Here is a 23,780-nt window from a genome sequence, read left to right on the forward strand (position 1 = left end):
GGCCTATAATTTATGTTGGCCCAAGTTGGTGTTCTTATCACTCTCTTTAAAGGTCTGCTGTGTAGACACCAAGCTATCATGGAAAAGTTTCTTGAGATTATGTAATCGACTTGCCTTGGTCGTAAAATGACCTCTTTATACCAATTAGTCTGCAACGCATGCCACATATTTTTTCTTGTATGACGGTCTTTGTGTGAATGCTGTATGATTAACTACACTGTAGACATGTAGACAAAGAGCCTATCGGTGTTAAGAAGCTATGTAGGCTAATTGTAGAGCCTGAGGTCGATTACGTAATCACAAAACTTTACTACTGTAGCTATAGCATGCTATAATTGGAGCGAATAAAGCAGATCTTTAGGTGTACATATTGGTAATTTTCTTTGTTATTTTGTTGCATCTTTCTGACAACAAAATTAGCTTTCAGGTCCAGGGCCGGATTTACCAATGGGCAACGTGGGCAGCTGCCCACGGGCCTCCACAACAAGGGGCCTCCACATACTTCATGAAAAAATATATATATAAGGGGAAATTTGAAGAAAAAAAATTAAATGTAGGCTGACAAATATCATCAATCAAAATCATATTGCGCGCGGCTTACGCCATGCATACGCTTGAAGTCATATTCAATTTTAATTGTATCTCTTTGTGAATGGTAGAAACAGCTAAGTGGTTGTTTTCCCGTTATTGCAAATCACACGTCGGCAGACAAACATGATTGGCCTAATATCCAAAGTCATCAATCTCAACGTCTATTTTCTTTAGAACTATAGGTTAATGGTTTTGGTTGAAACATTTCAGTACACCCTGACAGTGCGCCTGTCATCACCTCCCGCTAGGTTTCAGACAGGTATTGCTAATTGATTCTTTTCATGTGCAATGCGATCTGTCCAAGCTTCCCTTACGATATTATGTTTAGGAAGATGTGTTAGTGTGGAGAGACAGGTAACAGGGGAGTGAAGTAAATGTTTGGCATTTGCTGACTTCTAATTACCTTTGACCTCCACCAAAAGCAATAATAGGCTCCTTAAATGTAATATGGTACATCTTCAAACCAATATGAGATCTGTCAATTCTTGCAATATTATGTTTACAAGGTTGTCACGATTTGACCTGTTGTCCCCAAATGTCCTTTGACCTACACCAAAACATTAGGCTTCCTGTACTCAATGTGGTACGTCTACACACTAAATATGAATTGGTCCGACCTTCCCTTCTTAAGATATCGTGTTTACAAGGTTTTGGCAATTTGACCCCTAGTGACTGTAAATGACCTTTGACCTCGACAGAAAACAATAGGCTTCCTGTACTCAATGTGGTACTTCTACACATTAAATATGAGGTTTGCCCAAGCTTCCTTTCTTGAGCTATCTTGTTTACAAGGTTTTGACAATTTGACTTCTAGTGACCCTAAATGACATTTGACCTCAACATAAAACTATAGGCTTCTTGTACTTAATGTGGTACATCTACACATTAAACATGAAGTTGGTCCAACATTCCCTTCTTGAGATATCGTGTTTACAAGGTTTTCACATTTTGACCCTTAGTGACCCTAATGACCTTTGACCTCCACAGGAAACAATAGGCTTCTTGTACTCAATGTGGTACATCTACACATTAAACATGAAGTTGGTCCAACATTCCCTTCTTGAGATATCGTGTTTACAAGCTGGGCGTCACAAACGCACACACGCCAACCTGAATACATAGGTTTCTTTGCTTTTAGCAAGGAACCAAACACCACTGTTACCATCAATGAAGTATCAATAACCTTTACCCATGGATAACTCTTTGATCTTTGTTCTTCCAACTTAATTTGTGTTTTCATCCTTAAAAACAACTATTTATAAATGAAAAATTTAATTTCAGTTTGTAGATTATATTCTTCTTATATTCTTCTGTCTAAAATATAATTTACCTCTGCCTTACTGATTCTAGTAAAGTTGAATATCACTGACATTCTAAAATTAACACAGTAAACCATATATGTTTTGTATGTTATTACACAGCCGAGGATCAGGAAAAAAGTTTGGTAAACAGTACAAAGTAGGAATTTTGAAAGTAATTTAATAAACAACAGCACCATGTATCAAAATAATGTTTCAACAGAATACAACCAATTTTTCAAAATATAGATTTATTAGCTATCAGTCTCTCAAAATTTTCAGTGCATTGTTATTGGACAAAACTGAATACTTTTGGGAATAGAGCGCACGACAGATTTCTGCTTACGATGTGATAATTCATCCAAGTTATAATCCAACTTAACGGCCTAAAAATGCAAATGTTACAACAGTTGATGTAATACCATCTCGCCAAAAGCCACATGACTTATTCTTGATTTTTTTTTTTTCTGTTAGTGTCAGAAATGATTGCCTCAAAGTACAAGAAATGCATGTAAATAAGTCAATGGCTTAAAGGCATTGAAGACTCACGTATACGTTATCACGTAATACTGTCTGCATTTTGTAGCGACACGCAAAAAACATCACTTGCAAGCAACGGAAAGTTAACTTTTTCAGAGGGTGGCACGCGGTTTGGGGCGAGTCTTCAATGCCTCAAAATTAAAAGGCAAACAATGTAAACAGAAACTACTCATTATACTTAACAAACATATTCTTCCATATGGTCTAGTGATAACGACTAGTTGCTTCCATTCGAGCTGCCCGGAGGCGAATTTTTTTCCCCCAGTCGTTCATGTCGTTCATGATTGGTCGGAAAAGTTACGTCATCACCATAGAAACCTTCGCTTCGAGGTTCTGCATCCATTTGTTGCGGCGAAGATATACCCGTTCAAAATTACCCGTAGCTTTTCGTACATATATTTAGATATGTTTGGAATTGGTTTAGGCATATTTAGCACACTAGTATATGTATGATCTACTTTGATTGAAGTTTTCTGTGAAGGCATTAATCGATAAAATTGCACAGTGAAAGTTTTGTACAGGGTACATCACACATGCGCTGTAGGCCTATATGTATGTATTATAACTCTGTACACAGTGCAGTGGATAACGTAAACATGAGCCAAATAGAATGTAGTGTATGTATCATAAGTGAGGTCAACATGTAATCCAAGCATTAAACTCTGTACACAGTGCAGTGACGGAAATATATCACACTATACACTATACTGTTTTGCGTATATTCACTCAAGACTTGTGAACTCGCGTCGTGAAGTTGCTTTTAGTGTAGGCCTACCCATTCCACGAAACGAATTCTGATTTCAATAGAACGGCTCACGAATCGTGGATAACGTAAACACGAACCAAATAGAATGTAGCGTATGTATCATAAGTGAGGTCAACATGTAATCCAAGCATTAAACTCACGAATCGTGGATAACGTAAACACGAACTTCCAAGGGATGGCCATTATTGATGCTGACGTCACGAGCAATCTGATTGGCTGAAAACTCCGTAATTGCAAACCTGTTTGGGGAAAAAAAATTCGCTGCCCGGAGGTCCATTCCAGGTACCAATGTATCTTCTTACGGCTATGAGTTAGACATGAGACACACAGCATTTTCCTCATTTTTTTTCAGCATTTTTTTCCCTGCATAGAACCAATCACGGCATGTACACATGCATTTTGTCGTCAATTTCAGTGCGGCATATCGGACAGGTGTCTATCCTGGTTGCACAATCAGCACAGGTGATCAAATGTTTACAGGGAAGAAATAGGACCTCGACATCGTTGTCCAGACAAATTGTACATAGGTTCTTCTCTCGAAGCTTTTCAATCTCCTGTGACTCCAAATCTATCGGGGGAAGGGGAAAACAAAAAACAAAGTGTGGAGAGCATGTTACACCTAAAATTTCCAAGGACTAAATCCAATGTTCTTTGCGAAACTTTTAATCACGGTGAAATAATCATATTGCATGCCCAGGTACCGAGAACTCGAATAGCTCAAACCAAATCAAGCATCTCCCAAGTCTTGCAAACTACAAAAATATTACAAATGAAATAATCAACAGTATCTCAGAGTGAAAATCAAACGAATTTTCTGCAAGTAACAGAGAGCACGATTAAATGCCCATTACGTGATTCTCCTAGCTTTACAAAAGTTTACTCTACTTCCTAGGGCTACTTGTTGAGGCAAATTTACATATCAAAATCAAGCTTATAGAATAGATATTATAGTGATGAGGAGTAGAAGTTCCTGTGTAGTCAAGTAATGATCGAGGTATTGATTTCATGAACGGACTGGAAATAGCAAAGTGTATTTTTCAGAGTGGTGAAATTGAAAGACCTCTTGCAAATAATTAAGGCTTGACTATCTCAATTTCATGATTAGAAGAAACTGCTGAGTAATCGAGGAATTATCAAAAGAGCTGATTACATGAACTGATATCTTCCAAATGGAAACAATTATCTCTATCACATGGATTCATTAATGAGGATGATTGCAATGGGGGTTGTGTGCCTATTGTGGCTGAGGAGAGTGGGGTCTGGGGGTGGGGGGATGAGTTCTTCATGGCAGTTATCTCTATCATATAGATTCAATACCCAGTACGCATCACACTGGCGGTCCGCTGGCGTAAAAACGCTGGCTGTAAAACGCTGGAGGTCCGCCAACGGACCGATAGACATTGCTGCTTGTAAAAACCCAGCGTATTGCCGACAGCGGACCAACAGCGTATCGACGTCGTAAAAAAGCCGACGGTTACACGCTGGAGGTCCGCCAACGGACCGATAGACATTGCTACTTGGAAAAACCCAGCGTTTTGCCGACAGCGGACCAACAGCGTATCGACGTCGTAAAAAAGCCGACGGTTACACGCTGGAGGTCCGCCAACGGACCGATAGACATTGTTGCTTGGAAAAACCTAGCAGAATTCCGACAGCAGACCGACAGCGTAACGCCGTAGAAAATTTCCCACAAATATTATGTTATGAAAGTCACTCAGCAATTTACACAAGCTCACATACACATTGACCATCGGGTCTGTCCAAAATCTTAAGTCTCTATGTGAAAGTTGAGTTAAAGATGAGTTTCTATTAAACTATTTTACCTGTGCTTTTTGTATATATTTATTCCTGTGGAGAGAAAAGTTAAGAATACTTGGATTTTGTGTACATTAGTATAGGCCAGGTTTAGGTGCGGCTGCATGGGCTAATACGTTATTAGGCAACGGCTGGTGGTCCGCTAACGGACCGATAGATATTACAGCTGGCTTGTAAGTCCAGCGGAATGCCGACAGCAGTACCGCCGGAGGAAATATTGGATAGCTTTTGTGCAGAATTGGCGGGAAGTTACCTTACCACACTAGCACAATTAACAGAATAATATTTTCCTAAAACCTATATTCGCCAATAACTATAAGGTAATTAAAGATTGAGCTAACTCAAAGTAGTTAAATTTTGCTTACCATCCAATGTAATATATATTATCATACACTACATACATAATATTTGAAGGGGAAAAAAATACTGATCGAACGAGTCTGACGGATACCACATGAAGAAATGTTGGCAAGCATTTGGGCAAAATGGGCGGGTAATACCCTTAACCACAGGAACACTTACAGAATAATATTTTCAACAAATTCAAATTCTGAAATAAATATTGAGCAATAACGTTATAAGTGATATCCAAATACTTTAATAAATTTCAACCATCCCAAGAAGTATTTATTAATCAACATTTTAGCGTAGTTGAGAGAAAACAGTTCAGAAAACATTTTTCACTGATCGAACGAGCCTAGTATAACTGGCATCCAATCGCTAAACCGCAATGCTCAGTGTCCTCAGATATAGCAGCTAGTTTGAAAAGCGGTCGCTTTCGTAATCCGTTACAACTCTTTCGATGTCGGATATCCTGATCTATTCTTTTGAAAGTACTTGCAGTCTGCCGATACAAATTTGCTTAAGAGGTATGTACCTGTTTTTTCTTACTAAGGGTTGACAGTTGTACATAATTGATTTCGCAAGTATTTGAAGTGACTATTTTTAAATAAACTTAGACGTAATCTAGCGTTAGGCTAGAATGTATCGCTTAATGAGAAGCCTTTCGCTGTGTATGAATTACACATAGCCTACATTTGTAGGTGTTAATTGTGTTAGGCTGAGCAATAACGATCACACATAAAGGTAAACTAATGACCGTTGTTTGTATAATAGCTAGGTTATGCAATGTTATGCCGAAACATTTGTTTGCTGACTGTATTAGAAGAAAACTGTTATCTGCAGAAAGTTAATACTGTAAATATTTCTAGGTGACTATGGAAGGCTTCCTCCTAATTTTAAATATCATATTCTGAAATATATATTACTATACTAGTAGCCTACTAGTTACTACTAGTAGTAGTAGTACACTAGTACTAAGGGCCTAGGCCTAGTTTTAAATCATTTGGTATGTTACAGTATTGACAAATCATCATGGTCATCCATAACTTTTAAGAAATAATGTACTGTTTTATTTGTTTATAGCTAGGCCCCTAGGCCTAGTTAAGAAGGTAAAGACTCAATGTTAAAACCTTATTAATAATAATATAAGTATGAGGATAATAATATAAGTATAAATATCAGGAGTGGGTTGGTGGTTAAATCTTTTGGATTTCATGTTTAGTGCTTAGGCTTCAAAGTTTATGTGACAAATTAAGCATTTTGGAGAACAATAGATCATCGTCATCATAGTTTATGAGTACTCCTGTGGAGTATAGTGATAAACTTAATTTTGTATTTTCACCTGGCCTTAGATGCAATTTGGTGCTCCAAATGAGATTTTTTTTCTCATTTCGAAATGAAAAAGGGGTTTTCTGACTTGCGAAGCGGGGGGGGGGCGGAATGATACTTCCGCCCAGCCCCCCGGTTCATACGCCCTTGGTGATACCAACCAACACGATAATGAAAAATATTTCATATCTAGCCTCTCGGCTTCTAAAAAAATTGTGGCTGCCTTATCTCGTTTTGTTGCTTTTTGTCTTAGCTACTGTCAATTTGAAATATTTGCATTGGGTCTATTCCATGTGCTCAGTTTCTGGTGAATCATTCTGCACATGATTTCCAAGAAAATAGCTGCCTACATTGAAGTGATCCTCACTTAAAGTAAAGTTTATTTGCCCAATAGCTGAACTGCCTCTATGCTATGTCTGTATTGCATGCCACTATTTAACTCTATGGAAAGTTACTTTAAAGGGTTAAAAGTTTACAGTGTTGCGTGGAGAATTGTTTAAATTCCTTGGCAATAAATCATTGAAAGCATAGTTAGTGGAGGTAGTTTAGGTTCAATTTGCCCCTCTATTGTATTCCCAGGTGAATTAAATGGCAATGAAAGTAGATACAACTTTGGGCAAGCAGGAGGGTAATTACCAGTTGTTATTCTGTTTAAAAAGCTCTGCAGACAAAGTAACAAATAACATGATTTGTCTGTATTTGATGATGTAAATTTGACCTTATATAGGGACACTGTAGGAAGTTCTCAAAAAAAAAACAAAAAAAAAATAATTGAAGGGGTGATGCCCATTGTAAGTAATGGATACAGAATGAAGAGCTCTAGGGTGTTGTTTTTGGTTCTTTTTTTGCAGTAGATTAACAGGGAAAAAAATAACTCATGTGAAATCCCTGGCGAACTAAACAAGGAAAATACAAAATGAGGTTCATGGGCATGTCAACACTATTTTACAAGAGCAACTTTGAGCTGCATGATGACACAGTTGAAGTTAATAGTGAAAGTATTCTAAGTATATAAAGGAGCGACAGATAGCCATTCCTCTCCTGCACAATATGTTGTTGTGAACTTATTTACTGTTAACTTTAATTTGCAGTATGCAAACACCAAATTATGCTGTTGTTGTTGTTGTTTTTTGAGGAAGATGGAGTCAGCAGATTTAATCACAATTTATCAATTTTTCCAGATCAGGATTTTCAGGAACTAAGTTAGAAGCCAGCGCATTACTATTCCTGTGGGATCTTTGGAGGAATTTAATAACCTGGATGACTCTATTGAAACAAACAAGGCTTTGGAAAGATATTTGGTAAGTCAGTTTAAAAGTGTAAGGAAAGTAATCAGAAAACAGTTTTCCAGAGTGTAATGTTAGTTTATCATTATAAATTTGAAGCCAAGTCAGGTTTTATTGTGTCAGTGGTCTGTACAAAATAAAATATTTCCTGAGGGGCTAATTTCCTTTTCCTGGGAGACAATTAAAACTCTAAGGTAGTAACAGACATGAAAGCATTTAGGTAACAAGAGTTTGGCCAGAAATGATTTTACATTGCGGTGCATTCTACAAAAGTGGGCTGTTAAATCAATCTTGTTTTTGACTGGACTCAGAAAGGAACATTGCAGCACTGCATTGCTAGTTCCTCTTAAAATATTGATAAGAAATTAGCAAAAGATGCCAAAGTGTGGGATGAAATAGAATTACTTGAATATTTCTGTTTGTATAATAATTATTGAATGGTTTCTGATTAACTTTTCTTTCCTTTTGTTGTTTCAAGAAGAAAAGAGTATCAATTCTTGGTGGCAACACGTTGAAGGAGTGCGTTAAAAGAATCCTGGGTGATGTATTGGCAAATGCAGTTGCTACCACACTGAACTGGACATGTACCACTGGGAAAACAGCCTTTGCGAAGCTACATGGATGAAATACATAATTGAAAGTGAGTTTATATGTGTCATTTTTGTTTTCAGCAGCAGTGAAGAGAACCTTGAGTTGTGGGGAAGGGGTTGTGCATTTGACTCATGGATCGGCCAACTTTTCAATGCTACACCCCTTCAACGAGAATTCTTGCTTTAATGTACATTGAATTCTGGTCATTTAAAAAAGTTACTACAAATATATGTTGATGTAAGATGTGTTGTTTCAGATGCAGTTGAAAAGCCGCATTCAGCATTGATTTTAAAGTTAATTCACCATATGATTTTATTGACCAGTCCATTGTCACTTTCTTTCCCAATTGATGGGACCTGGATTTGCAACAGTAATGCATGTGTTCAGTATAAAATGAAAGAAGGTGACTGTCAAAGGCAAAGGAAATATTTCGTATATCTCTGAAAAAAATGGTAAATGTGTGAAAATGTGAATAATGTAGTTTAACCAAATGTGAGACCCCAGCCGATACTCATAGCTAGTGTTACAGTTGGCACAGTAATTATCAAACAGCTGTGACACGTTGAACTAAGAGTCAGACAGGTGAAAACTTGCAGTAATTTTAATGTTTAATGTTTTAAATTTTCTAATTTTAAATTATTATTATTATTTTTTTAAATTTGCATTTACAAAAAAACTTGCCATGTGCCACCTGTAACACATGTTACTGTGTTACGAGCACAGTACAGTAGTAACTGATGCATGGTTGTGGAACATGAACAGTAGTAACTGTTCTAGCTATGAGTATCGGGTAACCCATTATTGGCTTCATTTTATTGCTTGTGTAGAATGCAGTCTTTTATGTAATGTTTTGTGTAATGTGTTTCGTATTAACAGAAGCTGTACGGAGGAACTGCACAATCGACTTCAACTGATATTCAGGCGGCGGTGGTGAGATTTCTGAAGGATGCATCTGATTGTGAGGGAGGGCGAAAATCTCGGACTACACCACAAACAGTTGATGAGTGAATTTCTTTAGTGCTGTTGCAATATTTATCGCTGGAACTCATTTTCTCGCTTTGTAATTTATAGGCGTAATAAAATGATAAAAAACTTATTTCACTGTGTTCGTCATTATTTCTTCATATGTAACCGCATGTGTAATTCAGTAAAATCTGCAGGTAGACCAATAGCTCTGTTCTAGTAGTACACCCCAAACAGTTTTCTGCCGGAACACAGATATTTGGTTAGCAATTCATGTGAAGATCTCTGCCTAGCGGGTTGCTGGCGGAATACCAGATTTGGGCTAGCAGGTCGCCAGAACACTGGATATTAGCTAGTGGATAGCCAGTGGCTCTCTCTGACAGAAATTCAGCGGTACTTCGGTGGTAAGCTTGCGTTTCTCCGGCGGTGTGCTGGTAGAACACCGGCGGTTCACTGGCGTTTCTTCGGCGGTCTGATGGTGGAACACTGACGGTACGCTGGCGTTTCTTCGGCGGTACACTGGCGTTTCTTTTGCGGTCTACCGGTGGAACACCGGCGGTACGCTGGAGTTTCTTCGGCGGTCTGCCGGTGGAACACTGGCGGTACACCGGCGGAACGCTGGCGTTTCTTCGGCGGTTCACCGGCGTTTCTTTGGCGGTCTACTGGTGGAACACCGGCGGTGCGCTGGCGTTTCTTCGGCGGTCTGCTTCTGAAACACTGGCGGTACGCTGGCGTTTCTCCGGCGGTCTTCTGGCGTAGTCGCCGGCGGACCGCCGGATTAAAGCCGGCCAAATCTCTGGCGTTCCGCCGGCTTTCCCCGCCGGTGGACCGCCAGTGGTGCAGCTGGCGGGCCGCCGGTGGACCGCTAACATGATGTTATCTGGGTAAGGATGGTTGGGTTGTTTGCCTATTGTGGCTGAGGAGGGTGGGGTCTTGGGGGGGGGGGTGGTGGTGGGGGTGAGTTCTTCATGGAGACAGTTATCTCTATCATATAGATTCAATAAGGATGGTTGGGTTGTTTGTGTATTGTGGCTGAGGAGGATGGGGTCTTGGGGGGGGTGGGGGTGGGGGTGAGTTCTTCATGGAGACAGTTGTCTCTATCACAAAGATTCAATGAGGTTGGTTAGTTTGTTTGCCTATTGTGGCTGAGGGTGGGGTCTGGAGGGGAGGGGGGTTGGGGTGAGTTCTTCATGGCAGTTATCTCTATCACATAGATTCAATGATGATAAGTTGGGTTGTTTGCTTAAATTGTGAGTTCTTCATCTAACATAGACTTATAATGATGGTTAGGTTTGTATCTCCTTCATGTCAGTACTACTTACCTCTCAACTGCTGATCCAGGTGCTCATTTGTGCTCTTCAACGCCTTGTCCTCCATCTTCTTTGGTAGCGGAGAGTAACTATTGATGTTCACTTCTCCCCTCCCTCCACTAGATGCACTGCTCTGATTCGACAAGTTTCTATTCCTGTGTACTGGTCCTCCTGGACCAGATAGGGTCTGATTAGGTGCAGTCCTTGTCTGATACTGTTGTCCATAGTTCTGTGGCCTGTAAGGTAGTTCCGGGGCTGCTACCGGTGGTGTCGCCATCGGCAAACCGCTCCCAGAGGACATCTGATACTGAGGCTCGATATCCTCCAAACATTCCAGGCAGTACTTAAAGTCAGGTGCGGCCGACTGTTCACATTTTCTTATCTTACACTTCCTTGGAGGTTTCTTGAGGGATGGAGAAAGGAATTTGGTTCAACGGTACACCATTTAGATTGTAAGCAGAAGGTTCGACATTGATGGACACACACAACAAAAGAAAGAAAAAAAAGAAGAGCAAAAAGAAATTCAGGGTTCATCCAGTGTTATTCTGTTTGAAATCGGTTTAACTTTAAAGATCAGCGTCACTCATGGTCATACTCATCTGATGTAAGGTTAAAAAAATGGTCTCCTGCTTTATAGAAAGTTTAATTCTAACCTGGAAAATATGTTAAGAAAAATACCTGATATGGGGTGTGCGGCTGTCTCTGGGGCTCACTTCTCACGACTGGGGTATCCCGGGGCCTCTCGGTAGACCCCTTCTTGTCCTCCTTACAGGCTCTGCACAGGTCTGTATTCTTGAGACGTACAACGTGGCAGCCCGGCGTTGCACAGAGGTCCTTCTTCACGGTGACGACGGGTACTCTGGAAGGGACGGGAGCGGATCGCATCTGTTGGGATAGCATCTGTTGGGATTGCTTCTGCTGAGGGAGCATCTGCTGAGGTGGCGCATCCTGTCTACGTTCAGGGGGAGACTGTCTTGGTTGAGAATCAGGACGATCTTCCATCCCTAGCTTGTTTAACATGGCCTCGCGGCGATTGATGATATCGGATTGTACCCTCTCGGAACTATCCACTCTCCTTGGGATCCTGTCCTCTTCTCTCTGATTGTTTACAAACACAAACACAACAAAAGAAAGGAAAAAAGAAGAGCAAAAAGAAATTCAGGGTTCATCCAGTGTTATTCTGTTTGAAATCTGTTTAACTTTAAAGATCAGCGTCACTCATGGTCATACTCATCTGATGTAAGGTTAAGGAAATTGTCTCCTGCTTTCTAGAAAGTTTAATTCTAATCTGGAAAATATGTTAAGAAAAATACCTGATATGGGGTGTGCAGCTGTCTCTGGGGCTCACTTCTCACAACTGGGGTATCCCGGGGCCTCTCGGTAGACCCCTTCTTGTCCTCCTTACAGGCTCTGCACAGGTCTGTATTCTTGAGACGTACAACGTGGCAGCCCGGCGTTGCACAGAGGTCCTTCTTCACGGTGACGACGGGTACTCTGGAAGGGACGGGAGCGGATCGCATCTGTTGGGATAGCATCTGTTGGGATTGCATCTGCTGAGGGAGCATCTGCTGAGGTGGCGCATCCTGTCTACGTTCAGGGGGAGACTGTCTTGGTTGAGAATCAGGACGATCTTCCATCCCTAGCTTGTTTAACATGGCCTCGCGGCGATTGATGATATCGGATTGTACCCTCTCGGAACTATCCACTCTCCTTGGGATCCTGTCCTCTTCTCTCTGATTGTACAAACACAAACACAACAAAAGAAAGGAAAAAAGAAGAGCAAAAAGAAATTCAGGGTTCATCCAGTGTTATTCTGTTTGAAATCTGTTTAACTTTAAAGATCAGCGTCACTCATGGTCATACTCATCTGATGTAAGGTTAAGGAAATTGTCTCCTGCTTTCTAGAAAGTTTAATTCTAATCTGGAAAATATGTTAAGAAAAATACCTGAAATGGGGTGTGCGGCTGTCTCTGGGGCTCACTTCTCACGACTGGGGTATCCCGGGGCCTCTTGGTAGACCCCTTCTTGTCCTCCTTACAGGCTCTGCACAGGTCTGTATTCTTGAGACGTACAACGTGGCAGCCCGGCGTTGCACAGAGGTCCTTCTTCACGGTGACGACGGGTACTCTGAAAGGGACGGGAGCGGATCGCATCTGTTGGGATAGCATCTGTTGGGATTGCTTCTGCTGAGGGAGCATCTGCTGAGGTGGCGCATCCTGTCTACGTTCAGGGGCAGACTGTCTTGGTTGAGAATCAGGACGATCTTCCATCCCTAGCTTGTTTAACATGGCCTCGCGGCGATTGATGATATCGGATTGTACCCTCTCGGAACTATCCACTCTCCTTGGGATCCTGTCCTCTTCTCTCTGATTGTTTACAAACACAAACACAACAAAAGAAAGGAAAAAAGAAGAGCAAAAAGAAATTCAGGGTTCATCCAGTGTTATTCTGTTTGAAATCTGTTTAACTTTAAAGATCAGCGTCACTCATGGTCATACTCATCTGATGTAAGGTTAAGGAAATTGTCTCCTGCTTTCTAGAAAGTTTAATTCTAATCTGGAAAATATGTTAAGAAAAATACCTGAAATGGGGTGTGCGGCTGTCTCTGGGGCTCACTTCTCACGACTGGGGTATCCCGGGGCCTCTTGGTAGACCCCTTCTTGTCCTCCTTACAGGCTCTGCACAGGTCTGTATTCTTGAGACGTACAACGTGGCAGCCCGGCGTTGCACAGAGGTCCTTCTTCACGGTGACGACGGGTACTCTGAAAGGGACGGGAGCGGATCGCATCTGTTGGGATAGCATCTGTTGGGATTGCTTCTGCTGAGGGAGCATCTGCTGAGGTGGCGCATCCTGTCTACGTTCAGGGGCAGACTGTCTTGGTTGAGAATCAGGACGATCTTCCATCCCTAGCTTGTTTAACATGGCCTCGCGGCGATTGATGATATCGGATTGTACCCTCTCGGAACTATCCACTCTCCTTGGGATCCTGTCCTCTTCTCTCTGATTGTTTACAAACACAAACACAACAAAAGAAAGGAAAAAAGAAGAGCAAAAAGAAATTCAGGGTTCATCCAGTGTTATTCTGTTTGAAATCTGTTTAACTTTAAAGATCAGCGTCACTCATGGTCATACTCATCTGATGTAAGGTTAAGGAAATTGTCTCCTGCTTTCTAGAAAGTTTAATTCTAATCTGGAAAATATGTTAAGAAAAATACCTGATATGGGGTGTGCAGCTGTCTCTGGGGCTCACTTCTCACAACTGGGGTATCCCGGGGCCTCTCGGTAGACCCCTTCTTGTCCTCCTTACAGGCTCTGCACAGGTCTGTATTCTTGAGACGTACAACGTGGCAGCCCGGCGTTGCACAGAGGTCCTTCTTCACGGTGACGACGGGTACTCTGGAAGGGACGGGAGCGGATCGCATCTGTTGGGATAGCATCTGTTGGGATTGCATCTGCTGAGGGAGCATCTGCTGAGGTGGCGCATCCTGTCTACGTTCAGGGGGAGACTGTCTTGGTTGAGAATCAGGACGATCTTCCATCCCTAGCTTGTTTAACATGGCCTCGCGGCGATTGATGATATCGGATTGTACCCTCTCGGAACTATCCACTCTCCTTGGGATCCTGTCCTCTTCTCTCTGATTGTTTACAAACACAAACACAACAAAAGAAAGGAAAAAAGAAGAGCAAAAAGAAATTCAGGGTTCATCCAGTGTTATTCTGTTTGAAATCTGTTTAACTTTAAAGATCAGCGTCACTCATGGTCATACTCATCTGATGTAAGGTTAAGGAAATTGTCTCCTGCTTTCTAGAAAGTTTAATTCTAATCTGGAAAATATGTTAAGAAAAATACCTGAAATTCCATCCCTAGCTTGTTTAAGAGGGCCTCGCGGCGATTGATGATATCGGATTGTACCCTCTCGGAACTATCCACTCTCCTTGGGATCCTGTCCTCTTCTCTCTGATTGTTTACCATCACAAACCCATCGTCTTCTTGGTGTCGGGTGCCCCTACCATACTCCTTCTCCATATCCATGTGGGCCTTGAAGCAGCCTTCACACATGTCTGCTGTGTTTGGGTTGCCGGTCATCTGGCACTCCGGTAGGATGCACATCTCCATGCCGGACACCACTGTATCGACCGCGATGGAATTCAAGTCGTCCACTTTGGGTCTGAAACGATCTTGGTCTGGTGGCGATGGAGGTGAGGCACTGGGATTCCTGTCGAAGGGGGTACTCCTTGGGGGTAATGGTTAACGTCGCTAGCCTGTTGAAATCCCAATTTTTGCTCACAAAAACAAAAATAGCTATGGATGTGATCCAGCAGATAACTAGTATTTACATCAAGTTCATATTGTTGTAACCCGAAAGGAATCACTGGACAGTTCCGTCGCATGTTCCAGACTGATTTATTCAATACACAACCAATCACAGACACCATGACAAGGTGGTATGCAACAACTATATGCCTTAGCAACATACACTACATTTCGCCCGTACTAGTATGAAATTTCCTGCCGCTTTTGTTTTCAAATCTTTTAACTTTACAAGAATATATATGCAATTCTCTTACGAGAGAAAATACCCTGTCATCAGATCACACATCTAACATACTAGGGCTCTTCTCTTTTGTTTGGGTACCTAGACTGACTAGGTTCTCCCCTGACAGAGGGTGTTTCTTCGGATTCCAATTTTTTTGAGGAAGTTGGCCCTATGTCATGTGCAGCTGATGATGTTTCGGGAGCTGGGCTACTAGTACTAACTGGGTATTGGGTCCCCATGAGAATACTCAGCCCCACCTCTAACCAAGGGAGGATCATCATGACTTGTTTTGGACCCAGGTGATGCCTCTAGCAAATGATCCACATGAATGTATCACATGGTGTGACCAACTTTCACCAAGTATGACAATGGCCCTAATCTTATTATCACCACTCCAAAACCCACATTTCTACACCCTTCCAGTGATTCCTGACTCTGACAAAGTTACCCATCTGAAGGACTGAAACTCCCTGACTTTAGACCGGGTGTGATCCCGGTCATGACTCATGAGTTACCTCTTGTTTCGTTAACCTTTTCTCTACCTTTGCAGCAAGGTTCCGTTTCAACATAAACAATCTAGTTCGAGCTCGGTTTTCATTTCAGAAACAATTCTACCGGGGTCTTATTATTTACAAAATGGGGTGTGTTCCTATATGCAAAAAAAAAAAAAAAATTGCTAGACGGTGGTTTATGGATTGACAAGTTTTGCAATCCTGCTCTTGTTTCTCTAAAGCTCTTTTCAAGATTTGTACAGACCGTTCGGCTGCCCCATTAGAGGCTGGATTGCAACAGAGAATCTTCAAACTCAACTGACACAAATTGGGGCCCGTTATCTGAGACAATTTGGTCCGGTAACCTGTTAGAAGCAAATTATCCCCTTAATACTTCAATAGTTTTGACAGAAGTAGTGGATGTCATATGAACAACCTCCAGCCATTTGGAATAGAGCTCTATTAGTACCAGATGCAGGGAAATTTGGTACGTCTCAAATGCTGATGATATATGTGTTATTTTTTATTCTTCATTTGCCTTTCTTTGCAATTTATGCCAAATTTGATTCTTCCTCGATGGCTAGAGTAACACATTAAATGTAATCTGAGACTGCAATTTCTCCTGTATTGAGGGCGTTGTGGTCAAGTGGTTAAGGCAGTGGACTTGTGATCTAAGGATTACAAGTTCGAGCCCTGGCCAGATCACTGCGTTAAATTGTGTCCTTGAGCAAGGCACTTTATCTCCATTGCCTCTCTTCACCCAGGTGTATAAATGGAGACTTGCGAGGTAACTTGTAAATTGTTGCGTGCGCCGGTTTGTGGCTGCACCCTATGGGAAGTCCCCCAGGTGACACATGGCTGTGGTGCACTGTGGTGCCCCAGGAGAGATTGTTTGAATTGTGCACACTTTGGTGTGTAGGCGTGACAAGTTACCAATGACCAGGGTTAAGTTACACATCCGGGACAGCAAGTTTGCTTATGAGGATGTTCATTAATCAAGAATCAAGATACTTCTGACCAGATTTTTCTACAAAATCAATGTGCAACCTCTGCCAAACCAATGTTGGTCAAGGTCAACTGTGCAGGAGTGCTGTAAGTGGCAAGTTTTGTGTTGCCTGACACTGCCTACAACCTTTGACCTTATTTACAATCTCTGCATAGAGAATGGGCGACCAACTATGCCGGCTTGGAGCAGGGTTTCCCTAACTTTATCCCCCCCCCCCCACGAAACCCTGTGGATGTCAGGGTTGTCCACTAACCCCCAACTTTTTGAGACACGATCTGAGTCATTAAAATTTATTGTACTATAATACGCATAACAGTGCTTCGTAAAAGGTCAAGTTCACACTAGTTAGTGTAATATTGAACTGGTATATATCATGTTAAAACAGGCTAGTGACTGCATGTTGTCACTCAACAACAATTTTCAAGCATGAATTTATGCTAACTTTGCTTTGTGTCGGGCAAAATGGAGGTCATCTGGATTTTCCAAACTAATAATAATTACTTTGGTCAAGCTTTCAGTTACTTTTGCAGCTCTTATGTTTACTGTAAGCGTACACCAAATTCACCAGTCATGCGGCCTGTACTGTTTCATAATTCAGTTATTTATTACTTGCACGGTACGGTACTACTATGGCAACATATGCTTATGGAACGGTTACATCTCTATGTTCCAACGTCTCTATGTTCCGACGTCTCTATGGTCCGACAAAAAGAAATAATTCGGGCCAATTTAGTATATCCAAAAATTCGTTTGTACCATGAAAACAAGTTTTCAGACCCCAATATTTTTTTGACCAAAATTTGTTTAAGTTAACTTTTTCAGAACGTGGCACGCAGTTTGGGGCGAGTTTTAAATGCCTTTAATATATTAATACTAGCATCAACCTCTAGATATGATTTGCATTGCAACGAAACCAATTAATTTGTTTGAGCCACAACAAACACCTCCGGGAGATGAGATACTGTACCATCCTACACGTTAGATACTACAGTACATGAAACACACCGTAACTCTGTTACAATGGCAATATTGGCCTAAAATGTAAAATGTGTGTATAGCGTACCAGGCTATAGGCTATAGCTCAGGCTCCTACCTGCGCTCTTCTAAATTATGGAATTAGGACTATACTACGACAATGTGTACTTCATGAGGCTAAAGAATTGTGTTGTTATATAGGCTCACCTATCTACGGTGGAAGTTACAGCTGATCATTTCCATTGCGAAAGTTTCAACCATACTAAAATACTACTTCCAGCATCGAACGTTTAACCGCTTTACGATATAGTGAAGTACTATAAACGTAATGAGGTTTCGCTGGCTTCATTGCACTTGACTTCTGCTTGTAAACCAGAAAAAAAAGGTATTACAATATATGGCATGTAAATACTTGAGACCCTTTCAGTAGGAGTCTCTAGTAAAAACTAAACACAGGTCAGTCTACTGACATACCGGTGTGAAGTTAGATACTTATTCCTCGTTCCTCGTTCGACAATGGTATCGACGTAAAACCTATGGTTCTTACAAGATGAGTCAACATTTGGTCGTGGAAACAGGTTTATCGATGGGTCATATGAACTCTAATGACAATGTAGAAGGGTACCACAATGCATCTTGCCCGGTCCAAAGAGTTCTTGACCAGCTAAAATGACCACTACTTCATCAGTTCTTAAATTAATGTAACGGGACCGGAAAAAAATCACTTTAGGCCCTAATCAAGACCAGCACGCCTTGGACCACCAAACCAATGGGTCATATGATCTCTTAAGACATTTTAGAAGGGTACCATAATGCGTCTTACCCGGTCCGAGGAGTGTTTGACCAATTAAAATGATCACTACTTCATCATTTCTTAAATCAATGTAATGGGACCTGAAAACTCCTTAAGGCCCTAATCAAAACCAGCACGCCTTGGACCACCCAAACCGATGGGTAACATGAACTCTAAGGACATTGTGGAAGAATACGTAATGCGTCGAGCCCGGTCCAAAGAGTGCGTGACCAGTTTAAGTGACCACGACATCATCACTTCTTTAATTAATGTAACGGGATCACGGGTAAAAAGCTTTTGGGCCCTAATCAAAACCAGTTTACACACAATCTTAATCAAGGGCGTATCCAGGATTTTCTGACCCGGGGGCGCCAATTACTATCTAAGCGGAGCGCCACCATCGGTTGGCGCGCAGCGTACAAGAAAATTTTCTGGTTTTGATACCCCCTAGATCACCGGAAATGGCACTTCTCAGGCTTAAAAATGACCAACCAGATGTACACTTTTGCCTGAGAACCAAGTATTTCCCAATAGTTTTTTTTCCCATCCATAACCTTTTTTTTTGTCACCAGTCACAAATCATGTTCGACCTCATCGCATGTCCTGTGGATCATTGCTTGTGTAGGTGATTCTACGTCGCGGCCCACAATACCTGTCAGCCCCACTTTTCAAGGTTTTCCCCATCTTCACAAGACATTTCGTTGTTTACATTAGCATCCCGCGGTATACTGCGCAACTTTCACGGAGGGTAAGGTACACGATGGCATACGATGTAATAACCGATGCTGGCTTATATGATATTGACATTAACATGTTGAACGCGCGTGAAGCGCGCGAAAAATTCTGGTTATCTTTTTCGGGCAAGTCGTTACAGCCCCAAATCAAATTGGGTTCCCACGCCCATGACTTCACACATAGACAGTTTTGAGGCTGTTCATCTTTGAACACCATTTTCATGCTCATTGATATAAGGTGATATCTGCTGTTTGCTTTACAAATTCGAGCAGGCGCGTAGCGAGGAGTTTGCTTAGTGAGGGACGAAGCCTGTTGGCAAACTATCTAAGCGTAGCGCCACCATAGGTTGGCGCGAAGCGTACAAGAAAATTTTGGCCGAAAATGCCTCCCAGATCGCTGGAAATGGCACTACCCAGGACCATTTGTTGGCGCGAAGCGTACAAGCAAATTTTGGCCAAAAATACCTCCCAGATCGCTGGTAATGACACTTCCCCGGCCTTGTATGTTGCATTTAAGCATTTTTATTTTGAAATTACTAACCATATCATAAAAAAATATGCTCAAGGGAGGGGGAGTGGGGCAGTCGCCCCCTTCCCGAAATGCGTCATATTCCCCGACGACACGGTCGAGTTCGAGACCAGCCACAGTTGGTTTCATAGCAGGTTTCATATACACACACTCGTTATGATAGACCATATATAGTATATATGCACATATACATTATTGAGAGAGGACAAAATGGAAACGTCAAAAATGGAGTTGACGATGTTAGGGGTAGGGTGAGGCGCACGCCCCTTCCGAAATCCTTGATCAGTCACTGGCTACCTTGTGTATATAATAGGGATCAGCGCTGTAATGATGTCACTGTTTCTCCTTCTCTTCCAGGTGTCTTGGCGTTTTTCTTTTACTCCCTCCTTTTCTCCTTTCTCTCTCTTTCTTCTTTTTCTTTTCCCTTCCTTCCTCTCCTCCTCCTCTTTTTTCCCCCTCTTTTTCCCTTTTTTCTTCTCTCTTTTTCTCTCCTCTTTTTCTTACCCGGGGGCGCGCGCCCCCAACGCCCCCCTGGATACGCGCCTGTTAATGGTGTGGAGTTACAGGAGATCTCTGTTGAAAGAGACCTAGATATCTAAATTGACTCAATGCAACCTTCTAAACATTGTCTTGAAGCTGCTAAAAGAGGGGGTTTAGGTATGATCAAGAGGAACTTCAGTTTTCTGAAAGAGGACATCGGATAGTTAGGCTTTATAAGCAGTTGGTTAGGCCTCACCTGGCTAATGCTGTGCAGGCTTGGAACCCATATTTTGCTAAGGATAAGAGAGTACTTGAAAAAGGTCCAGAGGAGGGCTACTAGCATGATTAGTTCCTTAAAGAGTGTTCCTTATTATAGGCGGTTACAACTGTTAAATCTCACCACACTGGAGCATAGGAGGTTACGTGGGGACTTGATTCAGCCTTTTCAGGTTTTCAAGAGTGTGTATGGTTTTGACAATTTATCCTTTACCGACTTTTTTCATGTTTGCTAACAGTACGGTAGTTGTACCAGAGGTCATCGTCTTAAACTCCAAAAGTCACATAGTGTGATTAATATTCGGCATAACTTTTTTCTAATACATAGGGTTGTGAATGAGTGGAACGGTTTGCCTGAGAAAGTTGTACTTGCAAGTAGTGTCATGGGTTTAAGAATGCTTTGGACAAGCACTTTAAGCATTGTAATCAGGTCTGAGTGTTTGTGTCTTCAGTTTTTTCCTCTCTCTATAGGGTCCTTGATGGGGACTTAAATGTCCCTCCTGATCCTTTTTTCTACTAAACTAAAAACTAACTAGAACGCCTTGGACCACCAAACCGATGAGTCATATGAACTCTAAGGACATCGTACAAGAGTACCATAATGCGTCTTGCCCGGTCCAAAGAGTGCTTGACCAACTAAACTGACCACATATACATATTCACTACATAAATACTTCCGGGTTTTCCTTTTTTTCGGTTCTTCTTTTTCAGTAGAGATTGGCATAATAGGGCAATCTCCAAAAATAAGAACCAGAAAACGAAGTTTTTTCAAATATCTTACTTTCGGTATTCCGATAGCGTTATCATTCACTTATCATCTTTGGGGATGTATAAAGCTGCGCGACATCCAAATACAGTCTCGATCAGTGGCGTAGGAAGGTACTTTTGAGTGGGGGGGCTGAAGACTGATGGCCGGCCTGGGGGAGGGGTCTAAGGGGAGGGGGTGTCCCCCTCCCCTTTGGAATTTTTTGCATTTCCAGGTGGCCTCAGATGCAATTTGGTGCAATATAGCACACTTCAACACCCACTCCATTTTGTAAACTTAATTTTGTATTTTCACCTGGCCTTAGATGCAATTTGGTGCTCCAAATGAGATTTTTTTCTCATTTGGAAATGAAAAAGGGGTTTTCTGACTTGCGGAGCGGGGGGGGGGGGGGCGGAATGATACTTCCGCCCCTCCACATTTTTCACTGGGGGGGGCTGGCGCCCCCCAGCCCCCCCCCCCCCGGTTCCTACGCCCTTGGTCTCGATTTATTCAGAATATTACTCTTAATGAGAGTTCTGTTAAATATTATAGATAAAACATGTATTTTCATCTCTTCCAGCCTTTTCTAGTTTTCAGGTCAGCGTTGTATCATATATAATATACAGTGTTGACATGTCAGTAACGCTCAATACAACACAAAGCTCGATATATCCACATACACATTTATTCAAAATGTCCCTTTCCTTGTTTGGGTCTTCCATTTAGAAATTGGCGGGAAAACGCAGACTTTCCCAATTTTCTTTCTTTGGTGTGCTGATGGCGTTGCCACGCAGTTGTATGCCCTTGTAGGCCTACATGCAAAAATACTGCACGACATCGTCATATTCAGACTCTCAATATAAATATAATTAATTTGAGAAGTTAAACATGTTATAGAATAGACTAAATTAGAAAGCTTAAACGAAATATATTAAAACATAGTAAAATAAAATAAATGAAATATTTTTTTCTCCAGAATATATTTGCTTTGTGTTTGGATAGAGGTGAAATGCGGATGACGGTATTGCATATAAAGGATGGACGGTATAAATCGTTCATACGTAAACAACACAAGGGAAGGGGGAAAACACATGAGCATTCATGAATATCACACCGGTGAGGCTGGGGCCTAGTGGATAAAGGCGATGGCATTTGAAGAATTTTGGACTGCCTGTGGGAGTGATAATGTACTCTTTTTGAAGTAGGGGACAGTTGATTTAATACAATTTTAACCATATTACCTCTCCAAAGACTATAAGTGAGTGCTAACGCTATCGGAATATCAGAGTAAGAAATTTGAGAAAGTCTTCGTTTTCCGGCTCTTCCTTTTGGAGATTGCCCTATAATGCCAATCTCTAACTGAAGGAAGAACCGAAAGAACTGAAATAAATCAACCAACGGCCTTGACAATGCTTTTCATCGTTACTCACGTGTCAATACTGTACAGTATACTATTTGCTGAAATGACACTGACATAGACAATTTCGGAAGAAGATTATATATTTTTAACTTCTAACACGTAATGTAAATCATCAATATTTTCTATGAACCAAATGTTAGGCACTTAGGCATATATACATGGTGATACGTAGTTGCACATTGGAAACTTATATATCTGTGGGTGCAGTATGAATTAAGGTCATTTGGAGTCACCAGTGGCCAAATTATGGAACCTATATTCATAACTACCGTATCTCCCATCGACCAGCCTAGTGAATAACATGTGCGTTTCGTCTCACACGCATAGCAGGCTGTTGGCAATTGGAAGTAATACGGGCATCCGTAGAATCCAATCAAGACTCAATGCATTTCGCATTTTGGTTTTGAGGCAGCTTTCTAGCCTGCATTGGATGAATTACACGTGTTGATGCATGAGGTTCCTCCAAGAGACTGATCTTCCCACACCAAGGGTAACTACTTTACACGTAGTACCACCCTTCGGTTCCACTGAAGGTGTGTCAGAATTAACCATGAACGTTTCCATCCACTATACCATATGCTCCCTGAGATTATGTAATATTACTTAAGACACCATAACTGTAGCTTAACACATGGAAACACTCTATTACCCCACAATGCAAATACCACAGATGATTAAACTAGACATCCTGTGTGGAGAATTTCCTCTACTAAACTAGGATTTAAAATCAACATCAACGTTTGACAGTCTAAGCCTTTATAATTGTGATCATCCATCGCATCTCGGCCTTTTGGCTAAGATCATGTGTACTATCTGTTCCCTTTCGATGCAAGGGGACTGGGGTTGAGGGCGGATCAGTCGTTCAGTAGTTTGGTTTTCGTGCCCAGGTTCTTTCCTGGGTGACTTTTCTTAAAAAGTATCCATCCGTTCATCGATATGGAGATAAAAAAGCTGACTTTTT

At 41.5% G+C, this 23,780-nt stretch overlaps 1 protein-coding gene, 1 long non-coding RNA gene and 1 other non-coding gene across 7 annotated transcripts; 2 read left to right on the forward strand and 1 right to left on the reverse strand.

Moving 5' to 3' along the window:
* Positions 1–448: 448 nt before the first annotated feature.
* LOC139962444 (uncharacterized) lies at positions 449–18,589 on the reverse strand. 3 transcript variants are annotated; one of them, XM_071962399.1, is made up of 9 exons: positions 18,050–18,589; positions 14,683–15,095; positions 14,048–14,467; positions 13,413–13,832; positions 12,778–13,197; positions 12,145–12,564; positions 11,510–11,929; positions 10,844–11,234; positions 449–3,763 (listed from the first exon to the last, which is right to left on the reverse strand). In XM_071962399.1, exons 2-9 carry the CDS (start codon positions 14,947–14,949, stop codon positions 3,573–3,575), a joined length of 2,949 nt encoding a protein of 982 aa, XP_071818500.1. In that variant the 5' UTR covers positions 14,950–15,095; positions 18,050–18,589; the 3' UTR covers positions 449–3,572. The 3 variants fall into 3 exon arrangements, with proteins under 3 accessions (XP_071818500.1, XP_071818502.1, XP_071818501.1); XM_071962401.1 differs by having other exon boundaries at positions 14,683–15,116; XM_071962400.1 differs by having other exon boundaries at positions 14,683–15,135.
* LOC139963090 (uncharacterized) lies at positions 4,516–10,395 on the forward strand. 3 transcript variants are annotated; one of them, XR_011791498.1, is made up of 5 exons: positions 4,516–5,098; positions 5,361–5,879; positions 7,863–7,982; positions 8,446–8,607; positions 9,435–10,395. It is a non-coding gene; the product is annotated as an uncharacterized lncRNA (long non-coding RNA). The 3 variants fall into 3 exon arrangements; XR_011791497.1 differs by having other exon boundaries at positions 4,517–5,879; XR_011791499.1 differs by having other exon boundaries at positions 4,519–5,879; positions 8,449–8,607.
* A 5,004-nt stretch (positions 18,590–23,593) lies between the features above and the next one.
* On the forward strand, positions 23,594–23,780 carry LOC139963308 (U2 spliceosomal RNA). The gene has a single exon (XR_011791545.1). It is a non-coding gene; the product is annotated as a U2 spliceosomal RNA (small nuclear RNA).

The sequence above is a fragment of the Apostichopus japonicus genome, chromosome 21 (assembly GCF_037975245.1).
Source record: "Apostichopus japonicus isolate 1M-3 chromosome 21, ASM3797524v1, whole genome shotgun sequence".
In the NCBI taxonomy this organism is placed as follows: domain Eukaryota; kingdom Metazoa; phylum Echinodermata; class Holothuroidea; order Aspidochirotida; family Stichopodidae; genus Apostichopus; species Apostichopus japonicus.

Bases quoted from the DNA above. Each gene is read 5' to 3' on its own strand.
- LOC139962444 (XM_071962399.1), bottom strand. From the start codon at position 14,949: ATGGAGATGTGCATCCTACCGGAGTGCCAGATGACCGGCAACCCAAAC. The intron at 12,565-12,777 runs GTATTTTTCTTA...TTGTACAATCAG, and splicing joins AGCCGCACACCCCATTTCAG to AGAGAAGAGGACAGGATCCC. The intron at 11,235-11,509 runs GTATTTTTCTTA...CCATCCCTCAAG, and splicing joins AGCCGCACACCCCATATCAG to AAACCTCCAAGGAAGTGTAA.